Source organism: Aquarana catesbeiana, linkage group LG08, assembly GCF_042186555.1.
Source record: "Aquarana catesbeiana isolate 2022-GZ linkage group LG08, ASM4218655v1, whole genome shotgun sequence".
Taxonomy (NCBI): domain Eukaryota; kingdom Metazoa; phylum Chordata; class Amphibia; order Anura; family Ranidae; genus Aquarana; species Aquarana catesbeiana.
The window spans coordinates 9,583,843-9,601,831 of record NC_133331.1 but is presented as its reverse complement, the minus strand read 5'-3'; the positions used below and the strand labels follow the sequence as shown (position 1 = coordinate 9,601,831).

The following is a 17,989-nucleotide window of genomic DNA, read 5'->3' as shown; positions in this document are numbered from 1 at the left end:
TTAAAGCTTAGGTGTACGCAAAGGGGGTGTGCCAGGTGTGCCTGGGCAAACCCCAATTGGTGCCAATTCCCCCTACTGCTCGTGCTCCCCCCTCAACGCAATGCTGCTGGTTTCCCTCCTCTCCTCACCCCCTGGGCTGCTACAGGGGATAGACATGTGCACTATTTTTTGTTTTGTTTTTTCGTTTTTTGGGTCATTCATTATGATTGAAATTCTTAAATTCAAAAATTCGTAAATTCGTAAATTCGTAAATTTGAAAATTTGAAAATTTGAAAATTTGTAAATTCGTAAATTCGAAAATTCGTAAATTTGAAAATTCGTAAATTCGTAAATTCGAAAATTCGTAAATTCGAAAATTCGTAAATTTGTGAATTCGAAAATTTGAAAATTCGTAAATTCAAAAATCTGAAAATTTGAAAATTTGAAAATTCGTAAATTCGAAAATTCGAGAATTCGAAAATTTGTAAATTCGTAAATTCGAAAATCCGAAAATTCGGAAATTTGGAATTTACAAATATTCTAATATTCTAATTTACGAATATTCGGAAAAATTAATTAACCGGGTTTTCGTTAATTCGGATGTTTCCTTTGCGTTTTTTCACCTTAATGCATCCAATGCGGGGCTGAGTCCTGCATTCGGCCTCTATGGACGCCGAATGCTGGACTCGGGAGCGCGCCCGCAAGCTAACCCCCTTTGGGAAGCGCTTCTCTGAGGGGGTTACCAGATGCGGGGAGGAGCCACGAGAGCCGCTGGGGGACCCCAGAAGACGAGGGTCGGGGCCACTCTGTGCAAAACAAGCTGCACAGTGGATGTAAGTTTGATATGTTTCTTATTTAAAAAAAAAAAAAAAAGAATTTACCTTTACAATCACTTTACTGAGTTTGTCGAAATTCATTAAAAAACAAATTCGGAACTAAACAAATTGCACATGTCTAGCGGGGGGTGTTTCAGGATGGAGAGCGGGGGAAGGGGCTAGTAAATATATAATTTACCGGCCCCTTCCTTTTGTAAATGAACACACTCACTCACTGTGTTCATTCGTAACTGAAGTATAGTAAACTGTGTTTGTTATGCTTCCATTTGTGAAGGAACAGGAAGCCGCTCAGCACAGAGCACTTCCCATTCATTTACTGTCCAGCTGAGGCTGCAGAGAAAGGCGTGTGTGTTTGAGCTTTGGGGTGCGCCCACCTATGCATTAAAGCCTGGCCCATCCCTCCCTCACCTCCTTATTGGTCGTGGTATCCAGGGCCGCTGATAGGGGGAGGCCACCAGTCCTCCTGTAGGGGGCCCGTGCACACAGGGGGGGCCCGGACAGCAGAGGGAATCGGTATGGTCAGGGGGGGGAGGGGCAGTTACAGAAGGATGCCCTGTGTGGCTCTCTGCAGCAGCTGAAAGTCGGGGTTTTCTTTCAGCTTCTGCAGGGAGAGACACAGACACAGGGCATTGTTCCTGTAATTGCTTCCACCGCACCGATCCCCTTCCCTGTTCTGTCTGCTTCTGATCCCCCCCTGTCTCCCCCCTTGTCCCTATTTTATTATTTTATTTTACAAATTTTCTAAATTATTTTTTTTACAATTTGTTATTTTTTTTACGGGACCGGGAGGGGGGGCAGCACGGTCCCATAAAAAAATAACAAATTGTAAAAAAATAATTTAGAAAATTTGTAAAGTAAAATAATTTTTAAAAAATTGAAACATTTATAAAATATTAATAAAAAAAATGTTTAAAGATTGTAAAAAAAACTATTTAAAAAAAGGGTTTATTCACATGGGTTCTCTGTTATGTTTGTGCCCGCTAATAATGATTTTAGTGTATTTTTTGGTAAAAATATTGTTTTGATATATTCTGGGAGGGGGGGGCCTGCCAGGTAGGCTGTACGGGGGGCCCCATGATTTCTAATAGCAGCCCTGGCTGTATGTGATGGACAGCTTCACCGTCCAATGGGGAGGCTTAAGAGGCGGAGAAAGTCTAGAATTGAGTATAACTCTGAATTTACTAATTAGTAAAAGCTGAACTCCGGGACACAAATAATTTAATTTAAATACATTCCTCAATAGCTACAAATAATATAAATCTACTTTATGTATGTGCCTTTAAAAACCCAGATATTACCATATGAAAGTAGCAGTGATGTCATCATTGTGCTCTGCCTGTGCAGAGAGATGGGGAGCAGGCTCCACCCACCGCAGACTGCCTGCAGAAAACTACAGGAGGGGGCGGAGACAAGACCGGTCCCCCTGCACAAGGAGAGGGGGGCAGCAGTGAGCGGTCTTTATTACAGGAAGTCTCACACTGGATGACTGCACAGATCTGGGAGGAAATACACAAAGCTCACCATAGGGGCTGTTCACATGCTATCATTACTGCCCTCTCTGAAAAGCAGTATGCAGTGGATCGCTTATCAGAGGTGTTTGACAGGCAATGAAGAAATGATATGTTGCTTCCTTGCTACCTGCTTTAACCTTCAAAATGCCGACCCACCGCATGCATTGCAAGCAGGTGCAGGGCATTGGGCAGTGCAGCCCCATTCACTTGAATGGGGATGCATTTTTGCGGCAGCATTGCCTGCCCAATGCAGTGGGAGTTGAATTATTGCTGTGGCTGCAAAGCATTGCGGCCTGCGGCGTGTGTACAGCCCTCAGCGGCTGCATGATGTCTGTTTTTGGGTGGGAGGACACGGGGCAGTTAAACTACGGCTCAACCACCTGCTTTTAACCCCCCACCTGCGTGAACTAAAGGGTGTATTTATATAAAAAACATAAAATTTGCATATAAATGTAAGATGGGGGCCGGCAACCCGTTGATTACGATCTAACGGGGGACCGCAGGCGGGTGACAGGTAGGTCACGATCTTGTCCCTGCCTCGCCGATCCCCAACTGGCAGAGCTGCACAGCAAAGCGGAGGCGTGCCATAGCTAATCCGAGCAGGCAAAGGCAGTCCCCGCCCCTGCCAGCCTATGACAGCTGCAGGATAGCTTGGTTCAAGCTCATGTGCGAGCTCTCCCCCTCCTGACCCCCCTCAGTGGTGTGCATTCCTGACCCCCCCATACCGTGTCTCCGTGACCCCCCCCCCCCAGTGGTGTGCATTCCTGACCCCCCACCCCTGTACCGTGTTTCCCTGACCCCCCTGTACTGTGCCTTTCTGACCCCCCCAGTGGTGTGCATTCCTGACCCCCCCCCCATACCGTGTCTCCGTGACCCCCCCCAGTGGTGTGCATTCCTGACCCCCCGTACCATGTCTCTGTGACCCCCCCCAGTGATGTGCATTCCTGACCCCCCGTACTGTGTCTCCGTGACCCCCCCCCCCAGTGGTGTGCATTCCTGACCCCCCGTACCGTGTCTCCGTGACCCCCCCCCAGTGGTGTGCATTCCTGACCCCCCGTACCGTGTCTCCGTGACCCCCCCCCAGTGGTGTGCATTCCTGACCCCCCGTACCATGTCTCTGTGACCCCCCCCAGTGATGTGCATTCCTGACCCCCCGTACTGTGTCTCCGTGACCCCCCCCCCCCAGTGGTGTGCATTCCTGACCCCCCGTACCGTGTCTCCGTGACCCCCCCCAGTGGTGTGCATTCCTGACCCCCCGTACCGTGTCTCCGTGACCCCCCCCCAGTGGTGTGCATTCCTGACCCCCCGTACCATGTCTCTGTGACCCCCCCCCCAGTGGTGTGCATTCCTGCCCCCCCTGTACCGTGTCTCCCTGACCCCCCCTGCACTGTGCCTTTCTGACCCCCCTGCACTGTGCCTTTCTGACCCCCCCCCCCAGTGGTGTGCATTCTTGACCCCCCCCTGTACCGTGTCTCCCTGACCCCCCTGTACTGTGCCTTTCTGACCCCCCCTCAGTGGTGTGCATTCATGACCCCCCATACTGTGCCCTCCCTCCAGCCTTCTCTAGAATTATAACATTGCATCTCTTCTTATTATTTACTTCCTATGATCGTTGGCTCCACCTAGTGGACATAATGGAGTATACTGTATTTCAAATTCGCTCTATGTTCATTATGAATATAAACCTATCTTTACTACTGCCCATAGTAAGTAAAGAAAGATTCGACCAGAAGAACGTTTGTTTTTGCTACATTCTCACAGCGGCTGGTTAGTTTGCCCAGAATGAATGTACATGCATTTTTTGCTGGATGAATAGCTATGCAAATTTAGGACCCCCCCCCCCAAGATTGAACGAAGAATACGCATACAATGGGGACGGAAAGTATTCAGACCCCCTTACATTTTTCACTCTTTGTTATATTGCAGCCATTTGCTAAAATCATTTAAGTTCATTTTTTCCTCATTAATGTACACACAGCACCCCATATTGTACACACAGCACCCCATATTATACACACAGCACCCCATATTGTACACACAGCACCCCATATTGTACACACAGCACCCCCATATTGTACACACAGCACCCCATATTGTACACACAGCACCCCATATTGTATACACAGCACCCCATATTGTACACACAGCACCCCATATTGTACACACAGCACCCCATATTGACATAAAAACACAGAATTGTTGACATTTTTGCGGATTTATTAAAAAAGAAAAACTGAAATATCACATGGTCCTAAGTATTCAGACCCTTTGCTCAGTATTTAGTAGAAGCCCCTTTTGATGAGTCTTTTTGGGAAAGATGCAACAAGTTTTTCACACCTGGATTTGGGGATCCTCTGCCATTCCTCCTTGCAGATCCTCTCCAGTTCTGTCAGGTTGAATGGTAAACGTTGGTGGACGGCCATTTTTAGGTCTCTCCAGAGATGCTCAATTGGGTTTAAGTCAGGGCTCTGGCTGGGCCATTCAAGAACAGTCACAGAGTTGTTGTGAAGCCACTCCTTCCTTATTTTAGCTGTGTGCTTAGGGTCATTGTCTTGTTGGAAGGTAAACCTTCGGCCCAGTCTGAGGTCCTGAGCACTCTGGAGAAGGTTTTTGTCCAGGATATCCCTGTACTTGGCCGCTTTCATCTTTCCCTCGATTGCAACCAGTCGTCCTGTCCCTGCAGCTAAAAAACACCCCCACAGCATGATGCTGCCACCACCATGCTTCACTGTTGGGACTGTATTGGACAGGTGATGAGCAGTGCCTGGTTTTCTCCACACATACCACTTAGAATTAAGGCCAAAAAGTTCTATCTTGGTCTCATCAGACCAGAGAATCTTATTTCTCACTATCTTGGAGTCCTTCAGGTGTTTTTTTAGCAAACTCCATGCGGGCTTTCATGTGTCTTGCACTGAGGAGAGGCTTCCGTCGGGCCACTCTGCCATAAAGCCCCGACTGGTGGAGGGCTGCAGTGATGGTTGACTTTCTACAACTTTCTCCCATCTCCCGACGGCATCTTTGGAGCTCAGCCACAGTGATCTTTGGGTTCTTCTTTACCTCTCTCACCAAGGCTCTTCTCCCCCGATAGCTCAGTTTGGCCGGACGGCCAGCTCTAGGAAGGGTTCTGGTCGTCCCAAACGTCTTCCATTTAAGGATTATGGAGGCCACTGTGCTCATAGGAACCTTAAGTGCAGCAGAAATTTTTTTGTAACCTTGTCAGATCTGTGCCTTGTCACAATTCTGTCTCTGAGCTCTTCAGGCAGTTCCTTTGACCAGTGGTGTATCTAGGGTATGGCAGCCATGGCAAGTGCCATGGGCGCCATATGAAAGGGGCGCTGGTGAGTGGCTGGGCAGCAAGGCACTTACCAGGGTCTGAGGGTCTCTTCTTCCCTCCAGGCTCCCGAGCATAAGCAGGATCTCCTTTTCAGCACCTTTGCTAAAGGACAATGGCAGCGCTGCGAGTGGGACTATTTCTCATTTGGCTGTGTTACTCCTGTGAGTGCAGTCATTGGTCGCGGATTAAGCAGGCAGATGGCCGCATTTCCCGATGCTACCTCTATAGTTCCGGCTACAGCCTCCCTGACAGCTGAATATCACTCCGCCGCCTGCTGTCAGGGATGCTATAGCCAGGACTATAGAAGTGGCATCGGGGCCACTGTATTTCTGGACAGGACACCTGGACTGTGGAGTGGACTCAGTCAGGAGATGTCTCTGGCAGACCTTCTTGCTCGGGGTCCTATCAGTGCAAAAGCAGAGCCAAGCCACATGCCCAGCAGGAGGGACGGCTGCACTGCCAGTGGCTTATGCAGAGACTGATCCTCTTGGTGAAGCTGCAGGCAATATTTTCATGCACTCATCTCTCCCTTCAGGCCATGGCTCCTGTGTAGTGTAAATCATATTTTTTTGGGCCCCATCAGATCGATCACAGGGGCCCAGGAGGCTGTAGAATGGAGGGATTATTTTTTCTAATTCGGCTTGCTGGAATATCAACTCCTCCCCCTTGTATGCAGTTAATGGCAATAAAGTTCCAGCTGGGCGGAGAGATATCAAAATACCACTTCACTGCCTGATTCCTCCCGTAAATAAGTTTGAGAAGACGGCGGGCTCGGACTGAAGGGAAATCAACAGCAGTGGCTGTCCTCCTCCTCCTCCTCCTCCTCCTCGCCACATCACCTGTACTGTGTGTGTATTTATCATAGTAATGATGATGGGACAGTGAAATGCATCCTTGGCATTCATTTAGGGCTCATTCACACAAGGCACAGACATCCGTCTCCCATGCTCAGACTTTTACTGGCACAGTTTTGTGTGCATCCTGATGCCAGTGTCCCATTCATTTATTTTGGGACACATGGCTACATGGACAAAGGCACTGTGTCCCAATATGTCTTGAGGGTGCAAGTCCTAATAGAAATGGAACTTCAGCATGAGGATGTACACAACACTGTGCTGGTAAAAGTCTCTGCATGAGACATGGGTCCCTGTGCCCTGTGTGAATGTGCCCTCACACTTGTGTTTGGGAGAGGGGTAAAAACGTCATGTGTGTCTTTTTACTGTCCCCAACCACTTCCCCTTATTTTGCACATCAGCCGAGGGTGGATAATATATGCTGTGGCCATGAAGCGTTTTGCACAGCAAAAATGATCCCTGCTGCATTCAGCCACAGCCCTCCCCTGTTCTCCTAGGCTCTCCCATTCCATCTGGTCGGATTGGCAGCGCACAAAGAAGAAGGAGGAACATCAGTTTCTCCCTCTCCTCTGTGAAAACTGAGGCCATAAGTTATGAAGATTTCATCACTTCCAGTATCAGTTCTGCATTTACCTGGCTGGTACTAGCTAAGAAAGCAGCCAATATGCCTTGGAGGGCAGAGAAGGGATCAGGGGTCTAATAAACCCCAGATTTCTCCATAAAAAGGATATGTCACTACCCAAGGTATTATTATTATTATTATTATACAGGATTTATATAGCGCCAACAGTTTACGTAGCGCTTTACAACTTGAGGGTAGACAGTACAAATACAATACAATTTGATACAGTAGGAATCAGAGGGCCCTGCTCCTTTGAGCTTACAATCTAAGAATCACAAGGGATGATAAATATCACTTGATGACAGCTGAATTATTTTTTGAGGTGTCCTCTTGTATATTAGTGCAGTCATCATTCTCAGTCACACTGTGTGTGTGGGGCACTGGGGAGCAGCAGAGAAATAAGAGCACAGCCTACTATGCTGGAGTTTGTAGTCCTATGGAGGTGGGGAAATGCTCACACATACTGGGGTGGGGGGGGCTTGTCATATAAAGTAAAAGGCTCTGTGCTGTTACAGGGCTGCCATGGCTGACCTGACCCCTGTCTAGAAATACGTATTGTCTGGCACACTGCTTTAAGGGGAAATTCTGCAGACTCTGGGGTAAAGGGGAACACTGATGTAAGTGGGATCTCTGGATTCTGTGATAACCAGAGACCCCCTCACATCAGAGGCCCCCCTACATCCCAGTCTGCAGAGATCCCCTTTGTGTCAGAGTCCCCCCCCCCCCCCCCTTACAGTGTATATAAAGATGACACCAGAGTCCACAGCATTCTTTAGATCAGATTTCCCAGTGTGAATTGGAACTCTGTAGATTTTGATGTAAGGGGGGGCTCTCTGGGAACTCTAAGGGGGAACTGTGATATAAGATGTAACGCTATTGACTCTGGTGTAAGGGGTAATTCAAGAGCTTGACTTGTAGTTTTGTTAGCTGTTTTTTTTTTTGTTAAGGTTATCTGAAAGATGGGTTTTAAATGTTTTGACAGGGGCGCAGTTTCAGTGCTTGCCATAGGCGCCATTTTCACTAGATACGCCTCTGCCTTTGACCTCATGATTCTCATTTGCTCTGACATGCACTGTGAGCTGTAAGGTCTTCTATAGACAGGTGTGTGGCTTTCCTAATCAAGTCCAATCAGTATAATCAAACACAGCTGGACTCAAATGAAGGTGTAGAACCATCTCAAGGATGATCAGAAGAAATGGACAGCACCTGAGTTATATATATGAGTGTCACAGCAAAGGGTCTGAATACTTAGGACCATGTGATATTTCAGTTTTTCTTTTTTAATACATCTGCAAAAATGTCAACAATTCTGTGTTTTTCTGTCAAAATGGGGTGCTGTGTGTACAATATGGGGTGATGTGTGTACAATATGGGGTGCTGTGTGTACAATATGAGGTGCTGTGTGTACAATATGGGGGGCTGTGTGTACAATATGAGGTGCTGTGTGTACAATATAGGGTGCTGTGTGTACAATATGGGGTGCTGTGTGTACAATATGGGGGGCTGTGTGTACAATATGGGGGGCTGTGTGTACAATATGGGGTGCTGTGTGTACAATATGGGGGGGCTGTGTGTACAATATGGGGTGCTGTGTGTACAATATGGGGGGCTGTGTGTACAATATGGGGTGCTGTGTGTACAATATGGGGGGCTGTGTGTACAATATGGGGGGCTGTGTGTACAATATGGGGTGCTGTGTGTACAATATGGGGTGCTGTGTGTACAATATGGGGGGCTGTGTGTACAATATGGGGTGCTGTGTGTACAATATGAGGGGCTGTGTGTACAATATGGAGTGCTGTGTGTACAATATGGGGGGCTGTGTGTACAATATGGGGTGCTGTGTGTACAATATGGGGGGCTGTGTGTACAATATGGGGTGCTGTGTGTACAATATGGGGGGCTGTGTGTACAATATGGGGTGCTGTGTGTACAATATGGGGTGCTGTGTGTACAATATGGGGTGCTGTGTGTACAATATGGGGGGCTGTGTGTACATTAATGAGGAAAAAAATGAACTTAAATGATTTTAGCAAATGGCTGCAATATAACAAAGAGTGAAAAATGTAATGGGGTCTGAATACTTTACGTCTCCACTGTACCTGTATATTCAGACAATTTTTGTTTATCCCGGACTTTAGTTTTAATTGCAATGTTTTGTTTTTTTTTTTGTTTTTTTTTAACAAAGTAACGTTTCATTCATATCTCATCACATGTCTGTCTGTGAGGCTCAGCTCTGTGACAGGTTTACCCCAGCAATGGTGGCAGCTCATTTATTCTACTTTTACCTAAACTGTATGGAAGCTTCTGTCTAATGATGACAGTAACAAAGTCCTATTGTAAAGGATTACGGGTAACGGCAGACCAAAGATTCTCTTCCATTACTTGCTGACCGGGGCCTTTTCTGGCACTTTTTGTTTACAAGTTTAAATCAGTATTTTTTTGTTCCTAAATTACATAGAACCCCCCCCCCCCCAAACATTTTATATATTTTTTTTTAGCAGAGACCCTAGGGAATAAAATAGTGATCATTACCATTTTTTATGTCACACTGTATTTGTGCAGCGGTTTTTAAACGCAATTGGTTTGGAATTTTTTTTTTTTAATGAATTAAAAAAAATAAAAAAACACAATATATATCCCAATTTTTGTATGATATGAAAGATGATGCTACGCTGAGTAGATACCTAACATTTCGCGCTTTAAAATTGCGCACCCTTGTGGAATGACGACAAACAACGGTACTTAAATCTCCATAGGTGACGTTTTAAATGCCTTTACAGGATACCTATTTAGAGTTACAGAGGAGGTCTTGCGCTAGAATTATTGCTCTCGCTCTAATGTTCACGGCGATACTTCACATGTGTGGTGCGAACACCGTTTGCATGTGTGTGCGCGACTTACGAGTGCGCTCTCTTCTGTGTGTGAGCATGGAGGGATGGGGGTGCTTTATTTTTTATTTATTTATTTTACACTGTCCCTTTAATTATTTTTTTTTATCACTTTTATTCCTATTACAAGGAATAAAAAAACATCCCTTGTAATAGAAATAAGGGATGACAGGTCCTCTTTATGGAGAGATCTGGGGCTAGACATGTGCACTCTTGAAAAATTTGTTAGTTTTCATTTCATTTGTCTTTTGGGGGTTTTTTTGTTTTGTTTTTCAGGTAATTTTTTTTTTTTCGGGTCATTCGTTATGATCGCAATTCGTAAATTCGAAGATTTGTAAATTCGTAAATTCGAAAATAAGAAAGAAAATCCGAAAACTCGAAGGAATAACTAACTAATAGTAACTAACTATTAAATTACAGGCTGGAATAAATAATTAATAATTAATAATAATAATAAAAAAATGTATTATTATTATTTTTTATTATTATTAATTCGTTACATTCCATTCGTTTAGATGCGGCATTCGTTATTTTGGATAATTCGTAACTTCGGATAAATTCGTACTCGTTACGTTCACTAACAGCCAAATTTGAAAGGAAATTCCAATACCTATAATTTAATAGTTAGTAATAGTTAAGTTATTATTAGTTAGTTATTTCAGATTTTTGCATTTTTGGGTTTTTCGGATTTTCGAATTCCAAATCTCTGAATTTTCAAATTGACAGATTTACAAATATGCAAATTTTCGATTATTCGGAAAAATTAGTTATACGGGTTTTCGTTTGTTTTTCCCTTGTGAAAAAAAACGGGTTTTCGTTTATTCGAATTTAAATTAGTTAAAAAACGGAATTTGGAACAAAACGAATTGCACATATCTATCTGGGACCAAAAAGAAAAAAAAATCTCTTCTTTACCGTTAAAAAACAAAATGTTTTTTGATCTTTTGCTTTTAAAAAAAAAAAATTGTTTACTTCCCCCCTGGACCTCCAATTACATCATGACATTGCTCCGGTCCTCCAAGGCCATAGAGGCGATCAAAGACAATCTACTTTTGGATCGCCTCTATGACAAGCCGGTGGCACCATTGGAATGGTAAGCCCGAAAAAGGTGACAGATCCTTGTAGTGGGCTGGCCCGGGTACCATGTGATCGCGGTGACCAATCCATTCATAGCCTTTTATTGTGTACTATTGTGATGATCTCTGTGACTGGTCATAGTGATCACATGGTACAGACAGGGCCAATCACAGTGCATCTGTACCATGTGATAGCCCTGTCTCGCCCTCATGCTATTACAAAAGGGACCTCTGATCTCTCCTGTATTGAATTGTATTGTAACTGCACTGTCTGCCCTTTATGTTGTAAAGCGCTGGGAAAACTGTTGGCTCTATATAAATCCTGTATAATAATAATAATAGTTACAATGGATGCTGTTCAATCCTTTGTAACGTTGATAAGGTTCAATTTAAAAAAAGGCAGTGTTAAAAAATAAATGTAAACAAAATACATAATAAAATATATATATATTTTTAAAGTGCCCCAGTCAAGTTCCTCCACCCCAAACTCGCTCATCCATGTCTTTATGGACCTTGCTTTGTGCCCTCTCTGTCTGTCTCTGGCCCCACCCCCGCTGCTATTATTGTGATATTAAAATCTTAAATTTGTCACAGTCAGCCCCTCTATTAGAGGCAGGCATAGCACACTGTGTAAGTTGTATCTAAAAACGAGCGCTGTAAATACTGTATTTCAGCTGTCTTCAGGCCGGTCACGTGACTCGCGCCCGCTTTTCCGATGGATGTCTTCTGCGGAGGAGACGAGCGACCACGTGATCTCCCCGGCTGACGTCAGAGTCAGATCACAGCCCCTCCCACAGAAGACATCCATCGGAGCTGGAAAGCGGCCGCGAGTCACGTGACCGGCCTGACGACAGCTCAAATTCTGTATTCACAGCGCTTGTTTTTAAATACAACTTACACAGTGTGCTATGCCAGCCTCTAATAGAGGGGCTGGCATAGACTTATTGTATTGCCTTAACAAACTCCTTAAGAGTTCCCTTCACTGGAACTAAGGGGCCAAACCCAATCCCTGAGAAACAACCCAAAATCATAATCCCCCCCCCCCACACCACCAAATGGTTTGGACCAGTGCACAAAGCAAGGTCCATAAAGACATGGATGAGCGAGTTTGGGGTGGAGGAACTTGACTGGCCTGCACAGAGTCCTGACCTCAACCCGATAGAACACCTTTGGGATGAATTATAGTGGAGACTGCGAGCCAGGCCTTCTCGTCCAACATCAGTGCCTGACCTCACAGATGGGCTTCTGGAAGAATGGTCAGACATTCCCATAGACTCCCTCCTAAACCTTGTGGACGGCCTTCCCAGAAGAGTTGAAGCTGTTATAGCTGCAAAGGGCGGAGCCAACTCAATATTGAACCCTACGTGTAAAGGCAGGCGTCACAATACTTTTGTATATATATATATATATATATATATATATATATATATATATATATATATATATATAGGAGAGATATGTCAGATAAATTGTTGGGAGTTCTGAATAACTTTCTAGCAAGTAAATCTTGAATGGTTATTATGTTTCTCATATTGGAATCCCGTTTTGTGCTCCTCACTCCCTCTTGTCACCTTTGTGTTGCAGACTCCAGCATGTACGCACATTTTCTATTCAATGCATTTGACACCGACCACAACGGCTCCATCAGTTTTGAGGTGAGTGTCATTTAACATGAAACTATTGAACACTCTGCAAAATTAAACCTAAGGTATCATCTGCTTGTATTTTGCCTTCCCTGGTCCTTCCCTGGTCCTTCCCTGGTCCCCCCCTCCTCAACATGATAATAACATTTTTAAATAAAACCTTTCTGTTTTCATTACATATCTTATTTTAAACCCAGTGATGTCATCACTGGGTCTCTGGTCTTTTCTATGCAATGTAGGCAGATCATGGCTGGTAGGAGGGGCCAGCAGGGTGTTGTACATAGCTTGCTGATAACATCACATCACCCGGCCTCAGTACTCCTCCCCAGAGCCCTCAGTCCCGATGCAAGCAGTGGATTGGCTCCTGGGAGGATTTATGGAAATATCAAAATGCCTTGATTGGTGGATGTCAGTCCGGAGGCGTGGGTGTTCTCAGGCAGGCTGTATTTGCATAGGTAACGCCCCCATGCGTGGTGCTGAGCTTTTATGATTAAAAGAATGGAAATCCAATGAATGAAAGGGGAGGGCTAGGGACACTCAGGCTGGGGAAGAAAGTTATAGATGATGCTGGACGTCCTCCAGACTGAAATGGTGGCTGGGGAAGAAGGAGGTTGGTGGGGGAGAAGGAGGTTGGGACACTCAGGGGGAAGGAGGTTGGTATGCTGGGGGAGAAAGAGGTAGGCATTCTGTGGGGAAAAAAAAGAGGTTGGGAGGCTGGGGGGGAATGGGATGTGGGGGGAGAAGAAGGTTAGAGTGCTGCGGGAGAAGGAGGTTGGGACACTGGGGGAGAAAAGGAGGTTCATATGCTGGAGGAGAAGGACGTTGGGACGCGGGGAGAAAAGGAGGTTAAGATGCTGGAGGAGAAGGACGTTGGGATGCTGAGGGAGAAGGAGGTTGTGACGCAAGAGAATGAGGTTGGGATGCTGGGGGGGAAGGAGGTTGGTGGGGGAGAAGGAGGTTGTGACACTGGGGGAGAAGGAGGTTGGTGGGGGAGAAGGTTGGGATGCTGGAGGAGAAGGAGGTTGGTGGGGGAGAAGGAGGTTGTGACACTGGGGGAGAAGGAGGTTGGTGGGGGAGAAGGTTGGGATGCTGGAGGAGAAGGAGGTTGGTGGGGGAGAAGGAGGTTGTGACACTGGGGGAGAAGGAGGTTGTGACACTGGGGGAGAAGGAGGTTGGTGGGGGAGAAGATTGGGATGCTGGGGGGAAGGAGGTTGGGATGCTGGGGGGGAAGGAGGTTGGGATGCTGGGGGAGAAGGAGGTTGGGATGCTGGGGGAGAAGGAGGTTGGGATGCTGGGGGAGAAGGAGGTTGGGATGCTGGGGGAGAAGGAGGTTGGGATGCTGGGGGTGGGGGGGGGTTGGGATGCTGGGGGGGAAGGAGGTTGGGATGCCGGGGGAGAAGGAGGTTGGGATGCTGGTGGTGGAGAAGGAGGTTGGGATGCTGGGGGAGAAGGAGGTTGGGACACTGAGTAGATTTTTGGCTGTTTTTATGACATGTCTCTGATCGGTATTCTTTCTCCTGTAGGATTTTGTAGCAGGATTGTCAGTCATCTTGCGAGGGAGTATAGACGACAGACTGAACTGGGCCTTTAATTTGTACGACCTAAACAAGGATGGCTGTATAACTAAAGAGGTACAAGTGTCTATTCACAATAATGATGACTTCATTCCCTAGTACAGCCCCTTGTCCTTCTACATCATAGTCCTCTCCACTCCACCCCACCCTCCTACATAACCTTTTATGTAGCAGCAAAGGGAGGAGTAACGGGGAATACTATAGATCAGCCATTCTCAACAAGCGTTCTATGGAAGACGGGTTCCTCCAGTCGTTGTTAGTGGTCCCTTGAGCTGTGGCTAACTGACCTCCCATCTGATGTTGCCTTCATTCTTCTAGCTCCATCCCCACTTGGCAGCGACAGTAGCATGACACCACTGATATTTTTAGCTGACTATGAGGGTCTCATTCTAACTATGAGTGTAAGAGAGCCATTCTTTCCACTGACCACCAATGTAATGGGCATTCTTCCCATTGGCTACCAATATAGGGGCATTCTTACTATTGGCTACCACTGTAAGGGGCATTCTTCCCACTGGCTAACAATGTAAGGAGCATTTTTCCCATTCGCTACCAAAGTAAATGGCATTGTTCCCACTGACCACTAATGTAAGAAGTATTCTTCCCATTGGCTACCAAGGTAAATGGCATTCTTCCTACTGACCACCAACATAAAGGGCATTCTTCCCACTGATCACCAATGTAAGGAGCATTCTTCCCATTGAGCATCAATATAAGGATCATTCTTCTCAATGATCACCAATGTATGCGGCATTCTTCCCACTGACCACCAATGTAAGGAACATTCTTCCCACTGACCACCAATGTAAGGAACATTCTTCCCACTGATCACCAATGTAAGGAACATTCTTCCCACTGATCACCAATGTAAGGAACATTCTTCTCACTGATCACCAATGTAAGGTTGAGTAAAGGCTGATCTACAATAACAATGATGCCCAGTACTGGTGCCCAAACCCTGATCTGAAATCTCCATCCAGTGAATTGTTTCATATGCCCCACCTTCTAGAATTAAGAGTTGGGATTCTGTAGACCTGTAACATCTGGAATACATCGGCAGGGTTTTCAGGAAGGGGAGGGGCCTGCACAGACCTGCACCTATCGGATGATATATATTTGATCACTGAAGCTCAAGTTATTATGTTACTATTTCTATTGTCTTCTTGCAGGAGATGATGGACATCATGAAGTCCATATATGACATGATGGGAAAGTACACCTACCCGAATATGAGGGAAGAGGCACCCCGAGAGCATGTGGAGAACTTTTTCCAGGTGACCCTTCCAGACCAAGGCATCTCCATATTGTGTCCGTCACACTGCTCTGCGTATTTAACGTCAGTCTCTTTTTTTCTTAGAAAATGGATAAAAATAAGGATGGCGTAGTCACAATTGAAGAATTCATAGAATCATGTCAGAAGGTAATGTGGTGAAGTATGGGCTCCATACTGGAACAATAATAATTTTATGCATGGTTATATTGAATCTGTGCCCCGCCCATACTCATCTGCTGTTTGCTCGTCCAACTGCTTTGTTTGGTCACTGAATGATAGAGATTCGACTTTTAAACAGTTGTCACCAGTCCCCATTGGAGGACTTCCCCCCTCTATTCCTGTTTCAGTGGCAAGCCTTAAATTTCTCATTACAGTCTGTTTTGAGGACAGTGGTCACTAGGACTAAATAAATATAATGTCATATGGCGTTTGCTGACCCTTCTCTGCCAGCAGGAGCCAACACTTTAGGGCAGTCTTAATGCTGGAAGCAGTTCATGTGATCACTGTGATTGGCTGCAGAAAAGAGAGGAGATAGCCCAACCGCCGCACACCTCCCCTGGCCCGAGTGTTTAGCAGGTAAAAGCAGCCTCAGCTCGATTCATTCAGACCATGTCCCCAACATGTCTCGTCCCATCCTGGGACTTAATCATGGAGATCTCCATGGTTAAGCCCCAGGGTGGGGCTAAATATGTTGGAGATGTGGTGGTGTGGATGAATCAAGCTGAGGCTGTTTTTACCTGCCAACCACTCGGGCTGGGTAAGGTGTGCCGCGGTTGGGCTATCTCCTCCCATTTCTGCAGCGTGCTTTGGGTCTGGACGGACCCCTCCTCAGCCTGCACCCATTATGGCCAATATGACCAAAAATGGGTGGGGATGCGTCCTTGGTTGCTAGGGCACCAGCAGCTTCCAATGTCCTAGCAACCAATGATGCATCCCTGGCCCCAATCAACTGGATGCTGGGGGATTCTCCAGCGGAGAGCTGAGCTTAAACAAAGTTTTGGGGACAATGGTCACTAAGACTAAATGAATATAACGTCATGGGGGGCTTGCTGACCCTTCTCTGCCAGCAGGAGCCGACCCTTTTGGGTGACCTTAATTCTGGAAGCAAGCTGGCGAACTCTTGATCATGTGATTGGCTGCAGAAATATGAAGAGATTGCCCAACCGCCGCACACCTCACCCGAGTTTTTAGCAGGCAAAAGCAGCCTCAGCTAGAGTCATTCAGACCATGTCCCCAACATGTGTCGCCCCGCCCTGGGGGTTAATCATGGAGATCTCCATAAGCTCCATGATTAAGCCCCAGGGTGGGGCAAAACATGTTGGAGACGTGGTGTAGATGATTTGAGCTGAGGCTGCTTTTACCTGCTAACCACCTGGGCCAGGTGAGGTGTGCAGGGGTTGGGGCTATTTCTTCCCATTTCTGCAGCGTGCTTTGGGTCTCCACGGACCATTCCTCAGCCTGCAGCCTCACCAGTCAATGGCATCCCACTCATCGGACCTTGATAGCCTGAGCGGAGACCCTTAAGCATTTATCATGGGTCACTGTAAGTGGCTGTCGGGAGCCAGAAAAGCCACACACAGTGATGGGAGCCGTTGGTGACAGCACGATCACAGTGCTGGTAGTGGGGAGCGAGCATATTCCCACTACACAACAGCAGCAGCATCTGTATGCATAGGAACGGAGGCACTGTGGTAAAGCCCACCACCATGCTGCACATATATGCATATGGCCAGCAGGAAGAGGTTAATATAGCTAAATTATGCCGATACAATGATGTGCATAACAAATATCCCACACAAGTTCAATTTAACATGCTCAATAGGGTACCAATTAGGGATGAGGTACGAGTTCCAAGTGACACAGAGAGGCCTAACTAGATGGTCTGTTTGCCCCGTCTCAGAACTGAACCTTTGGTTGCTGGGAAAGCATTTAATCAGTGGTGGTAATATTACCACCGCTAAATGTAAGAGCTTCATGTTCAGGACTCATTAGCTGCTAGAATGCTGGTGGCTGCCAGTATCCCAGCAACCAATGACGCATCCCTGGCCCAATCACCTGGCTGCTGGGAGATCCGCCGGAAGAGAGTTGAGCTTAAACAAAAGGGCCAGCAGACATCATTGACCAAATATTGCTAGGTATGCGTCATTCCTTGGTAGGGCACCAGCAGCTGCCAGTGTCCTAGCAACTAATGACACATCCCCGGCCCCAATTAACTGGCTGCTGGGAGGTTCCCCGGCTGAGTGCTGAACGTGAACACAGGGGCCAGGGATGCTAGCTGTCATCATTGACCAAATATGGCTGGGGATGCCCATTGTTTGTTAAGGCACCAGCATCTGCCAGTCCCCTAGCAACCAATGACGTATCCCTGGCCCCAATCAAATGGCTGCTGGGAGATT

The 17,989-nt window shown here is 46.4% G+C and overlaps 1 protein-coding gene across 5 annotated transcripts in view; it reads left to right on the top strand.

Annotated features, from left to right (window-relative positions):
* KCNIP2 (potassium voltage-gated channel interacting protein 2) overlaps window positions 1-17,989 on the top strand; it is a 533,119-nt gene that overhangs the window by 503,067 nt on the left and 12,063 nt on the right. For all 5 annotated transcript variants that reach the window (XM_073595494.1, XM_073595497.1, XM_073595495.1 and 2 more), the window contains 4 exons: window positions 12,688-12,758; window positions 14,270-14,377; window positions 15,490-15,594; window positions 15,678-15,740. In XM_073595494.1, coding sequence (XP_073451595.1) covers window positions 12,688-12,758; window positions 14,270-14,377; window positions 15,490-15,594; window positions 15,678-15,740 — 347 coding nt within the window. The remainder of the gene's footprint in view (window positions 1-12,687; window positions 12,759-14,269; window positions 14,378-15,489; window positions 15,595-15,677; window positions 15,741-17,989) is intronic.